The 13,972-nt window shown below is 36.9% G+C and overlaps 1 protein-coding gene across 1 annotated transcript in view; it reads left to right on the top strand.

The window, feature by feature from the left end:
* Nucleotides 1–13,972, top strand: part of SRFBP1 (serum response factor binding protein 1) — a 71,206-nt gene that overhangs the window by 38,032 nt on the left and 19,202 nt on the right. The window contains exon 4 of the mRNA XM_061468686.1: nt 10,017–10,088. Coding sequence (XP_061324670.1) covers nt 10,017–10,088 — 72 coding nt within the window. The remainder of the gene's footprint in view (nt 1–10,016; nt 10,089–13,972) is intronic.

Below are 13,972 nucleotides of genomic sequence, written 5' to 3'. Positions count from 1 at the left end.
TTTGTCTTGCTCAAGTTTCAAGATCTCTGGGAAAGGAGAAAAAGTAATGTATTTATTTCCAATGACGCTTTAAGAAAAGACTGCAGGAGGAGTACTTTTCCTGGAGATAAGTGCATAGGGGGAAAAGGAATGAAGGAAGGAAATTTTTTCTCCATTGTGTCTAATCCTAGAACTTTACCCTCTCTGGAAGCGGACAAAAAGGGGCTGTGTATATGTGTGGCTTTGTGTATTCATGCTCTTCTACCTCTTCCTACATCTCTCTGTGTTCTTCTGTTTTCGTTATTCATTTCATTTCCGTATCTATTTCAAACCAGAATCTAGTGGTGGAGATTATTAGCTGGATTGCACCTATTTGTCAGTCACTGTGTTCATTAGGAACACTGTGAGAGAACAGCACATCTCTTTTCTGATTGCTTTGGTGGCAGTGTTGCTGGCTTAAGCTCCTGCTGGAAGAAACGAGGCCAAATGGAGGAGACAGCTTTCTGTTAATTGTGCATAGCGTCCCCTTCTGGCAAGTAACACTGTTTTTCTTTAAATTTTTAGAAAAACAGTTCATCTGGCAACCAGCTATACTGGCAATGGTTGTAAATACCAGGGATAGTAATTCCAGACCAAAGACAGTTCCAGCCAACACAGGACTGCTTGGAAATATGTTAACCCTGAAATTGCATGTGGTTATTATTTTAATATTAGAAGAGCAGTGTGGAGCAAATTGCCAGTACAGAGTGAAATTGTACTGGTGCAAGTGAGCACTGACATTCAGAGTTAGAAGATGTTTGAAGAAAAAAGAATATTCAAATAATGGTAATTTTGGCATCATCGTGCTTGCTGTACTGAATAATCCAGTAAGCGTCTTCTTTCCTTTTTTGTAACTTTTCTTTCAAATGCTTGTAATTGACATTTACATTCATAGTACCTTCTACTTCTGAAATTGTCACAAGATTACAGGTTTCCTAACTTTTTTTTTTTATATGTCCTGTGATGAAAGCAGTGGCTGTTGCTTCCTGAATGTGGCTTCTGAATCAGATGAGAACCTCCAGAATTAAACAATTCATTTAATCTAATTGACTAAATAAAACGCTGAGTTCACAGTGTTCATCTTGGTAGACTGATGTAATTGCTGGCATTTGACTTGCATACCTCTTGAAATATTAAATTAGTTTATAAACGTGGCAGAAAAGAGCAGTCTATACTTGCTGAATAAAGTTCGAGTATTTTACAACGGCTTAAACTAGTGATGTTAAGTCTTCTTTTGGGGAGTTGTTTTTTCATTTAGTTTTGTTATTATACTGCATAAATAAGTAGTCTTTGCCTCAGCTGTGTGCTCTGCTTTTTAAGAGAGCTTGTACAGCATAGCAGAGTAAGGATATTTAGCTAGAGGAAGGTAACCATTTGGACAAAATGATGTTCAGAGGAATATTGTGTAGTTTTGTTTGAGTATTTTAATAACTCTAATTTTCCAAGGAATAATAAAAAGCAGAAAACTATAAAGTTCTGTAGTGTGAAACTTAGTAGATGAAAACTCACAGGTTGACATTGAATTTCACTTGGATCTAAACTGAGACAGCAATACTGTAGACATTTAGTAATGTTTAAAATTGGTGCCAGCAAAAACCTGACACCAGTGTAGTTTACAAAAGAACAACTGCTAAGCAAGTTCCACTCGAAATACATTCTTGCATTCCCAATGATTAAATTTTGGAGTGACTTTTTTTTTTTTTAAACAAGATAGTAATAGTTAATTCATATCAAAACCAAATGCCAAATATTCCTTTAAAATAAGATATTTCTACAGCTTTCATTTCTGGGGGAAGTTCTGATAATTTCCTCTACTGACTTACTTGGGCTTTTTGTTTTAAAATGAGAATTAAGTTTTACTATTTTTCTTTAATCTGTTCTGTAGTACTCCTGCCCAAGTTGTTATTAATCCAACAGGGCTGATAATTAATGGTTTCAAAGAAGGTTATTTTTATTTTGAGAAGTCATTTACTAAAATAACAGGCAGGACAAACCAGTATTAAATTCTATAAAGCTTTCAAAAAATGTAAGGCAATTGATAAAACATGCAAAGTCATTAAAAAAAATACATGAAATTTTCTTCAGTGTATACTTTAGGAAAATGTGCAACAGTACAACCCTTTCTTTTTATGCTTCCTTTTTGTAATACAAAATCTAGGTATTCGATAAGTGAAAAATACTATAATTACTGTAGGACATAATAATAATCTTAAACCCTAATGATACAGGGGAATGTATTTAAACTATAATTCACTTTGTCTGCAATTAAAGAGAAAATGTCTCCATTTCCACTGAATAAAACCTCTGGTTCAGTATGTGATGATATAGAATCAAGTCATCCAGTCAGGCTTCCAGGAAAAGCTTTGTTGGCTAGACTGATGGAACAAAAAAAGATCTATGGAATCTGGTTTTGTTGTGGTTTTGCTTTCCTGCAGTTGTCTGTTCTTTATGACACAGGTATTTACAGTAAAACTTAACTTCTGTGGAAAGCTAAATCTGTGCATCTGTGTACTTTGAAATTTTATCAAACCACATCACTACAGTGGTCAGTTACTATCTTCTGTGGTCTCTGTTAGCACCCAGTAGAGTACTGTGTATTTTTTTTAAGCTTTACATGTTTGTGTGACTTAGATTTTTGTGTCCATCTGTAGTTTAAAAAGCAAGGGTTTATGCCAATGAGGTGCCAGCGAGTCACCAAAGAAGTCATGACAGTAGCTCCCAAATAGATTTCCTCACTTTCTCTATCTGGAAGGTGCAGGCTGTGGTGTAAATATGCACAAACATTGAAAATCCTCAGTTTTATCTTGCCAGGAAGAACAGGTCTTTAGCTTCTTTTTTTCCCTCTATAATTTAATCACTGGATGGCTTCGTGTCATAACCAGTTTGTTCTCGTAAGTCTGCAAAAGATCATTCTGAGCATAAGTAGTCTTTGAGTCTTACTGTAAATAATACCATTATGAAAGTACACAAAAATATGGTATCTTCAAAGCAATGAAATAAATCAGCCATGGTTTACCTGAAAGTTTATATGCTTTTCAAAAAGAAACTAAATCCATGATAAGATTACAAGTTTTGTTTCGTCTATGAAGGCCTGTTTTCAAGAAATGCAGTACTCTAACTGGTTATATCAAACTGATTATGAAGAAAAAGTGACACACTTTTCCCCTGACAGTTTATAAATCTAAATCATTTGTCAGTTACATATATACACACACATACAGACACAAGAATTTGTACAGATGTAAGTCTCGTTAGTGGGCCACCATAACAAACTAAATGGCATTCTGCCAATGTAAGAAAAACAAACCACAAAACCAACTGTCCCCTCCCCCCCTCCCACCAGGCTGTATCTTTCCAAGCTCCCATTTTACCAGATGAGAAACCAAGATTAATACTATTGCCAGGAGGGGAATTTGGATAAAATTCATAAACAAAACAGCAGGACAGAAAATTTAAACTGGTGAGTAAGAAAATCTGATATTGTCTAGTTAAGTGTGACATAAACTTATTAATAAGCTTATTAAACAGATTAGTGCTATACCGAGATGTCTGTCTTATTATAAAATAGCTAATTTTACCAACAGAAAAAGTTAAGCACTTTCAAGTAGCTGGCTGCCTTTCTGCCAGGACTTACCAACTATTAACAGGTCACCTCTTAAGCCCCCTTTGAGTAATTAAATGTCCCAAACTTCATCTACCACGGAATGAAAATTTGTCTCTGTGTAACCTTTTAAAGTCTTTTCTGCATTTGTTCTCATTTTATAACCAGGATTTTTAACATAGGAATAAAATGGGTTGCAGTATCTGTCTTGATAATATCATAAAGGGAGAGAACTCTCATTCTAGACAAAGGGCCTATAGCCTTTCTTGCTCCTGGAAATTTAATCTTCCATTTGGCTTTACCTTTTTCCCCTCAACAGAAGCCAGGCAATCCAGGTCACTCTCATCTTTATCCATCACCTTTAAGCTGCGTGAAATCCTGCCAGAGAGGTCTACTGATTTGTCTCAAATTTCTCTAACTGTAACCTGATGTTTGGTAGACTCAGAACGCTGTATTTGCTACTTGTTTGTGACTGCATCTTCTGCATTAAAGATTCAGACTTTCGTTTTAATGAGTTCCTGCTTTGTTGACTGCAACAATCCCCAAATCTTATTTATTTCTTCTGGCCGAATGACGTCATGAGAACGCCTGAATGATGTAACCACACAATTTATTTTACTTAGTGCTAAGAAATAGATTGGATAATCATTAAAATGTTCCAATAATAACAATAATAATAATACATTCATTTAAATGGATATACTAACACTGCTGGATACCAAAACTCCTTTTGCTAGCTGCCACTAGAAACCTCTTGTCTGTGTGCCCATACATTTCTACTAAAAATACAGCACAATCTGAAAGCATAGCAAGTAAAAACCATAGTTTTTTCATATGGAATTTGATCCAGCATTTCAGCATTTCACGTCTAAAGATATCTGCCGTTACCTCCTGATGCAGCAGACTTCAGACACTTTATGTTCATCAGAGTTGATTGATCCTGTCACAGGTCTGAATTTGATGACCAGAAAATTAGGAAGGTATACACACTGCCAAGTCACTTGTTCAGAATACTAGTGTCCTTCAGGAGTCAAGTGAGTATCTAAATACCTCGATGCTAAAAGCTTTCCTTTTTTTTTTTTCTTCCTTTAAAAACAGTTACTAAGAAACCCCCCAAAACCCTGCACTCACCAATCCTAGAAATAGGTCTGTGCACCCACTGGCCCATGCAGCTTAAATGAGGACTTGCTCTTGGGTGAACTATGCTTGGAGCTTAGGACAGAGGATGTGCTATGAAAATTCAGTGTGTCAGCTCCTCCAGTTTACAGAATCCTGCCCATACTACACATAAGGGCCTTGCTATGCCTCCCAAGTTAAATAACTTAATTTAGCAAGTTAGTGCTAAATTTAAATAAAATGCAAGTAAAAGCATTTAGGTGTAACACTTGAAACAGATACACAAAGAATTCTAAAATGCTTAGGTAAAGAAATGAGAGATGAGATATGCTGAACCTACTCAGCATATCAGATCTCTGCCTTGCCCAGGTTGACTCACCATTCTTCCTGGCAAGGTTTGGGGCTTTTTTCCTATGCCTTTCTCTGCACTAAGGAACCTAGAAAAATGACAGGAAACAGCAAAGTCAGACTGAATGCTGTAGAAAAAAATATAAGAAACTTTTTGAGAAACTAGTCTCAAACACCTGTTCAGGGGTACAAATTATGATTTTTTGGTATGGGTATTGTTTTCTGCTTGTATATAACCTGATTCTACTACCTTTTTTTAATAGAAATCCCTCCTTTTTTAAAGACAGAAATCATGTTATAAACATGGTGTGTACGGAGTGATTTCATAAGGAAAGGCTCAACACTCATACAGCTAAGAGAATGTGAAAAATGAGGACAATGAATTAAATTGTATGATAAAGTTAGAAGGAAAATACTAGTCAAAACAAAATTGAAACTGAGTGATTTTTTAATGGTGCGAGGAATCCTAAATTGCTTCCACAGGCCACTACTGGCAAACTTTTTTTTTTTTTTTTCCTAACTCTTGAGTCATCTAAAACTGCGTTAGACACCATAGCTGGGAATACATTTTATGTGAATAATCATCATTTCTGAGATGTGTCAAAGCCTCATCCAGTCAGAGTTTTTTTATATCTTCCTCAGTATAGCATAGGTAGTGTCGTCTGAGCAACCATTATCAATGTTGGCATGAAATCGTATTTTCCAGATGCCATTTATGTTTGGCATATTTCTGTCCAATATAGCCTTGCCTTTCTGTGTAAGGCAGTTACAATTTATATAAGAAGTTCATCATTAAAAAAGAGGTAACAACCACAACAAAAAAGCCCTGCTCTTCTAAGTTTCTGTAAGTAGTGGGGTGAGCTTACTGCCTCTGGTACTAGATGGTGGTGTAGAGCTGCATGGTTGCCCACAGCTACCTCTTCTGCATGCCACCATATCCCTTCTTGTGCCCCAGCACTCCCTTTTCCCAGCTCAGGCCAGTCTTTGTCCGCCCATAGTTACTGACTATACAGGACACATAGCACTGGCATTTCAGAAAACCATCTGTGCCCCATGTTACTTACTACACATTATCTGTAAGTGTAGCAGCATTTGCCAGCTAGGGCACTGGTGCCATCAGTGCTGGTAGCATATCTGACAGTCATTAGCGCTTGTAATTGTAGTCTTTTTCCCACAAAGAAAACATTGTCAGCAAACAGGGGGAAAGTGTATACCCAAATATAAAAGTATCTATCCTAATACTTGTTTTTCATCAAGCCTTAAGGGCAGTCAGGACTTTATTTTGATGGCTTTTTAAGAAAAGAAAAAAAAAATTGAGGGTTGTTTAAAATGTTTGCCAGAGATGAGTTTGTGTGTGTTGGTTGGCAGGGGAGCTTTGTCTGTATTGACGTAGTCTTGGATTATTGTGGGATGGATACTTCGTAAAGTAGCATACTTACCTGGTACCTTGTATTCCCTCTTCTCTTGGAATGTAACATCTCATTGAACTTGGAGATGTACTGGCGCAGGATGTTACGATACCAAGTATTAACATGATTTCAGAAAGCAGCTATGATACATGAGAGCATGTGGAAGGTGCTAAGATTAGTCTTCATTATTAGCCTCCAGTAGTGGACCTTTCAATGCTGAGAGGATAAGTAAAGGGGGAAGGAGTGAACAAAAATGCGGAGGAGTAGAGCTAGAGGACAAGGGATAACAGAGACAGTGACAGACAAAAAGTCTCCAGCACTATGTAATGGGCTGTTAGAAAACTACTGGTATTGCTCTGGGGAAGGTGAGCCTGGATTTTGCAACTGATAAGAATGGGAAGCAATAGGAATGTGAGGATTTTGAGGTACGGGGTGCCTGTGGACTATGCAGAACAATGTTGAGGGAGCATAGGTGGGAGCAGGAATTGGAGGGGCCAGTCCCAACTGGTGCCAATCAGTAGACTGATCTGACCATGTTTTGTGTCTGATTGCCAGTCTTTCATCTTTTTATAAATCTTTCTGTGTAATCTCACTCTTTATCCTGTGTGTGCTAGTGCTCTTAAGGACTAGGTCCCATCTATGGGGAGGACTAGCATAAGTGGATACTGAGCCAGCAGCTGGAATCAGACCTGGAATGTAGGTGCCGTGAGCCTGCAGTGTCAGCAGCAGGAAGCGTTGAGGATCTTGGTTCCAGCAACAGGAGCAGCATTTATCCCAGCTGGGGAGGGCAGGGACAGTATGTGTCCTCAGTGCAGCTGGGTGAGATTTACTTGCTTCAGTGGGGCAAGTGAAGCAAATGAGGCTCTTGGCACAGCATCTGAACTGGGACCACAGTTCACAACCTGTGTGTTTGGTGCCTGCTACTGATGGGGCCAAGCAGAGTGTCTGTACTCTCACATGGTTTTATCCCACGTGTGTGTTTCTGACTAGTGTAATTCACTAGTTCAAGTTGAACTAGCAGTTAGTGGGAGGCACTGGGTCTGGGAAGGGATGTCAGGTGGGCTGAGGTCGCTGCTGGTGTTTGGGAGGAACGAGTGAACATGACGTCCCTTTAAGACAAGAGTAGCTGTAAGTGTGAGGGCATGTATCTGCCTGGGTAGCAGCTTGCTTCCAGCCAGCAAGTAGGAGGCCCAAGAAATAAGTGAAAGGGCTCTGGACCCAGGCAGAGGGGTATTAGATGGACAGAGATATATGCTGTGCTGATACTTGAGAGATCCATAAATGTGCATGTGCTGGTGAATCTGGAAGGGATGGGAAGGGGCATACTTCCAATCCCGACCACATGAAAAGGAGAAAAAGGGCTTGGGTGGCTGTACTTAAGTTCTTGTGAGTCCTGGGTGTGTTACATGTGGGTGCTGTCAAAGACAGGATCTTGTCTGTGGCAGCTAGCTGCATGGCTAAGCTTCACAGCTGTTTGAACTTGCCAATAAGAAAGCAACTGCCACATCTACAGAACTCGGATGGATACCTCCAAGTCCTTGGATGCACCAGGCAGGGCTCCAGCAGCAGGACTGGGAGAATCCCTGGACTGGTCCTAGAGATGCTGGAGGTGGCAGCCACTTAAACCATCCTTTAACATAACATGTGAAAGAAGATTTCATAATATATATTCAATACAAGGGTTCTTTTTTTGAGTCAGGGAAAGGTCCATTTATTCCAATAACTGGACTTACATGGCCGTTTTTACAAAACCAGATGCTGCTAAAGTCTGTATATAAGTCAAAAATGCTTGTATTGCCTTAAATCTAAGAGAAGTAAATTTGGGGGTTTAAGCCTTGTTCTGTATACCAGGCATTTCAGTGAAGCTCCATTCATGACTTCACATTCCAGATTGTAATTCTTTCTCCATTATTATGCATGGTCCTGCATTGTTAATGGAATTCTGTAATATTGTCATGCAAAAATTAAATCTTTGACATTCCAGTATTACTGAAGTTTGTCTGCCTTCAATCTGAAACAGGTTGTTGCATTTAAATCCTAAAGAGACAGGAAATAGTTTAATTTGGGATGGAGATTCTATAAATTATCTTTTAAAAAATAAAAAAATAAAGCAACAGCTTAATTTAATGAATAATCCTGGGTTCCATAGCTGCCAACATAACCAACTATGTGACAGTCAGCATGTCACTTAACTACAGTGTCCTGCTTTCACCATCTGTGAAGTGCTTTGGGAAGTCATGGAAAACTGAATCATGGGTCTTTTCCATCTCTAAATTCTGTTAAGTCATCCAAATGTCCATCTGCCAGTAGGAGATTGTTTCCTACATCCACCAGTGTTTTTCCAATCTGGATTCTGTTCTTCAAGTGATTGGGCTTCCACCAGTACCTTTGGGAGATTATTTTGCAGACTTTTAGACCTCATTATGAGGAAGCTCTTCTGACATTCACAAAAATAACTTTTTTTGGTCTGTTAATTTGATTTCGACTGTTCCTTTATTCCCATTGTTACATGCTTGCTTTTAGCTGTAAGACATGCAATTTATGCCACACCTTAAAGATGTAGGTACAATGCAGACTCTCTATATGGTATCTAACATAGAGAAGGAAGGACAATATAAGATTTTGAAATGCAAGGTATGACCATCTATAAGAAAGTAAGCGCCTTAGTTTTTCCTAAAATTTTCCGAACATTACATCTACGGAAGTCTGCAGGCTGCTCTATATTTTATATTTAAGTGTTCACTTCTTTCCTGGAGTTTTAGAAATTCAGCAAACAGAAATTTCTTGAGTTGTTGAAGTATCACCATCACTGTGATATAGGCTAGATCTAGGTGAAAGCTATCAGTCACTAGGTTTCTTTGTACAAAGTTTGTACAAATTTTTTGATTTTTCAGAACTATGAATGTGTGGAAGTGATTTGGGCTCTTTGTAACTTTAGTTAAACTGCTTTTAAAATAGCCATCTGGCAAACAACTGGTATGTAACTTGATTTATTTGATGCAGTGCCCTAGGAAGAAAATGCAATATTCAGTGAGTTCAATTTGATAAGGTTAATAGGGTATTTTGTAATACAACGTATATAAACTATTTATTTTAGAACAACAAGAAATCAGTTATAGGGACATGTTTTGTAAAATACCAACTTTTAACAAAATCCTCTTGTCCAGGATTTTTAGTCTTCTGTTCCAGCTGCCAATGGAAATGGTAAAGTCTGGGAATGAAAACTGCATGTGTAGTCACTCTTCAGAGAAGAGATTTTTTTTTTTCTTCCCCGAATCTTTTTTATTGTCTTAAACTTGTATATTCACATATGTTAATGATTTCTAATAATAGCTTCAGAGTCTAAGGTGTGGGGCATTTGGAAGTTTATTTGTAGCACAACAACACAGGCAATGTAAATATTTCTGTAAATGATACCACCTTTCTGCATATTTTGCTGTTGAAAATCTCTTATTACCCTCAGTAGTAGAAGGTATTTCGTAAAGTCTGATTATAAGAAGAATAACTATATTTTTTGTCTACAGGAATTAAAGCCAGATGAAGTTACCAGACTTGCACTTAGGACAGAAATTAATTTTGAAAGTGTCTGCAAAAAGGTAAGGCTTTTGGGTTGTTTTCTTTTTTTTTGTTCCCCTGCTTCTGTGAATGTGAGAGCACTCGTTACACTCCTTAGGAAATGGTACATATGTGGGTTGGAGTACATGCATTAGCACAGTGTGTTCTGTATGTCATATTGCATTCTCATTATGACCTTACTTTTCTAAGGAAATTTATCCACTAGGACATATTTACAAAAAATTGTATATCTCTTTAATAAAAGTGGCTTGTCATCTAGGCTGGTGGGCTAATCCTTACTAACTGAAATAGAATACCAGGAAACATAACAGTGGAGTTTGAGACTTTATAAATAAATCTGTTTTGTTTATATAATACATATACATGGTTCAGTTAGTATAAGTAATTTAGGCTTTCAAAAACATTTGGAAAAAAGGCTCTAAATACTTTTAGATGCAGAGAGAATTTTCCACATGTTAACAAAACATGACAAACGCTAGCTTGAAATAAAGGTGGAATTTTAACATCCCTGTGGCTCATTAACTTCAGTGTGATGTGTCTCCTAAAGCCTACTGATGGTAGATCATTAAATATTAACTAATTACTGATATCTATAAGAAATTAAATGAAGGCATACAAGTGGGAAGTTGCTTGATGGAATAAGCGGTAATTGAGGTTAAGCGCTACTGGACACGGCAGAATTGAAGAAGAGCAGAAATAAGTACTGTTTTAAGGGATGTGCTGCAGAAATTATGCCAGAAAGCAATTCTAAGTCAAAAAATATCAGCAGATGAAACTCTGTATTTTTCCTCCACATTATCCTAAATTTCTTTGGGAATAAGGACTCCAGTGAGTCCTCCACTGAGGGAGTCTGTATTACTTATAGTGCATAGACTATTTTTTGGTGTTTAACTGGGTAATTTCTTTCTATAACGGCATCATTATATAATGATATATAATTGCAAAGCAGAGTCATGTGTGATGTAGTTCAGCAATTAGCATAGCACTTAGAAGGATATCCATGCTTCATGTAAGCAAAATCAAGTTAATAGGAAAATATTATAGGAATGTGGTATTTCTGGAGCAAAATTTGGATGGAAGCATCTTACTGCTCTTCCTTCTCTTAATGTTAGAGTGAGGAAAAGGTCACAGTTATGCTAACATGGAGCTAAAAAAGCAGCATTCTTCTTTAAATTTATTTGACCAAGATTTTCAAGTTTGTAAGTGAGCTAGTTAGAAACTGGTTACTGTCATGTTAGAAATGATGCAGAAGTGAAGAGTCTGGACATGCAGGGACATACAGAGAGGGATTTTGTGCTTGAGGAGGGATGCTAAATTCAAATAGATTTTTTGTCACTTCCTGTAGGAGTTTCTTCTGGCAAGAATTTGAATACATCAGGCTTATGCTGGTTGCATAAAGCACAGGAGCCCTAAAATGAAATAATTGATGCTTTTGTTTTAAAGAAGTCAACAGATTTACAGTTGGAATTTTATTTTCTAAGAGGAAAGTTTATTCCCAAGAACATAAAAAAAAAAACAAAACAAAATGTACTACTAATCTTACTAGTTTATTTTGTCCCATTATTTGTGATGTATTCAGAAGTATGGTTGACTGACTGTTTTCCATGTTTACTTAATGTAGGTTTTCATTTAGCTATAAGACTTGTAAACAAATACTACAGATATCTTCATGGAATTGATTTTGGTTTTAGAACTGTTACTTCTGGTATTTCCTGCTGCTGGTCCTGTTTTCCAGTGGTATGAAACTCTGTTAATCTCATATTTTGTAGGGAATGTGTCTCATGTTTAAAATCAAGTTTATGGATGGGTACTGATGCTTTTTTAAACTCATAGAGGGTTTTTATCCTTACTGCAGTAGATCATGTAATTGTTACAGTGCTATTGACAAGTGGTGGCTAAGTGAGCATAACTTTATTGGTTGGCCATAGCATATCCCCAGATGAAGGCAGCATCCCTTCTATGCTTTAACAAAAGTTAATTTTTCAATGTATTATTTCCTCTTTTCCCACAGTTAGTTATTAAGCATACAATTTAAAAAAAAAAAACTGATTTACTATACCTAGCAATATTCTGTAGGAAACATCAAACGCAGACCACACTGTTTACCTTTTTATTAACTTGAGTTTCAAAATATTTAAAGGAAAACATCCTGTGGCTGTTTTCATTTTCAGGAACAGTTTGTTTTCATTGATAAAAGGCAGTCTGCTTTTAATTCACTGTGGAATGCTGAATATTAGTTTTGCCTAGTGGACACGTAGTCAAGATACTTAATTCCTTCTGCCCACTGAGATTTTATGTTCCATTACTATGTTTCTCCAATACTTTTCAGAATAAGATAGCAAATTTTTCTATTTAAAAAAAGTTTACATAGATTTCAGTCAGATAGAATACAGTTGTGCTAAGTGTTTAGCAAGTGGCACTCTAACTTAAGTTTGTATGATTTAGCTGTCAATATTGCTATATTGATGGTTGCTAATAAGAAAATCAGATTTACGATAGTTGCAGTGTGAGTTAGCAAGAGTCATCAGCCACATAACAGCAAGGCTTCTTTTTCTAATTTTCATAAATGTTACATGGCTTACAATGTTACTGTAAGGCAAGAAGCAGAAGGTGAACAGTTGTTCACTTCTGCTGAAACAATTTTAATCCAATTTAATACTGCTGTGGCTGGCATCATTGCTATCAACATGTGATAAATTCTATTGTAAAAATTGTGATGAATGTTGTCATGCAACTTTATCTAGACTTCATATTGTTGGTGCTTAGTTACAGCTGTTGAACAGCAGATCCTGTATTGTTTAGTTTTTGACTTAAGGCTTTGTGCACTTTCTGTACTGTCTACAAGAAATACATTTTGCCAGCCATTAATAAAATCAAAAGCATGGAAGGTCTGTTGTCCAATGTTCATTTAAACTGGTCTTTCTACCTGTGCTTATACTTTGAAGTGTTCCTTACAGCATGTATACCTGCACTGTTGCAGAAAGCTTGGTTCATTACACGCCGAAATTACAAATTGGAAACTAATCCTAAAACTGCTGTTCATTACAAGCAGGAAACTGACTTGGGAACTGACAAAGGTCTTAACTGTTATCTTCAACTTATTGCTAACATACTTTAAAGTAACTTGGATACATTAAAATAGGCAGGATAGATAGGTTAATATGTATCAATATTTTTACAGTATTAGAGAAATTATGTGCTGTTTCTCCAGAAAAGGGGATGTTGGTCTGCCTGAGGATACCTTCATCGTAACCACAGTTGATTGCACTATTCTAACAGATCTTGACTAACTTACTGTAGCATCTTTAGTTATTCTTCCAATAAGTCTTTGGTATATAGGACATAAGGAAAAAAAAAACCAACCCTGTGTTCTAAACACTGAGAATGACAAAATTCTGCTCCAACATAATGAAGCTGCCTAATACAAGCAATGATCTGGGGTGCTATCTTGCCGTAAGCCAAAATACCTCTTATTTTTTGCTAGATAGTAAAGTCTGTGTACTTCAAAATTATCAACTTTCAGATTTAGGGAAGAATGAGTGGGGGAGATTGAAACTGCAAAGGGTTATTGTATTTTTCTTTATGTGAAGAATAGAGTAGCAGTGTACGTTACTGTCCAAGCTTGAATTGAGCACATGCTTCTGACTTGCAGAAATACCAACAGACATTTCCAGATGATAAATACATCCTCAGTTTTTTGCTTCCAGATACGTTCTTCACGTAACCTTAGTAGCATAGGTTTCCTTTTTTTTGCATGAAGATGCAATCTGTGGTCCCTGAGAAGTTTTTCCTACTAAGTCTTGTACTTTTCCACGTTTTCCTACTAAGTCTTGTATTTTCACCTCTTAACTTCAGTCCTGTCATGTTTGAATCATGCAGATGCTTGTCTGAAAAAAGGATCTTG

The sequence above is a fragment of the Pezoporus flaviventris genome, unplaced genomic scaffold, assembly GCF_033815535.1.
Source record: "Pezoporus flaviventris isolate CSIRO_AGI_PZ_B2104156 unplaced genomic scaffold, CSIRO_AGI_Pfla_v1 ptg000050l, whole genome shotgun sequence".
Lineage (NCBI taxonomy): Eukaryota > Metazoa > Chordata > Aves > Psittaciformes > Psittacidae > Pezoporus > Pezoporus flaviventris.
This window is presented reverse-complemented; position numbering and strand designations above follow the sequence as displayed.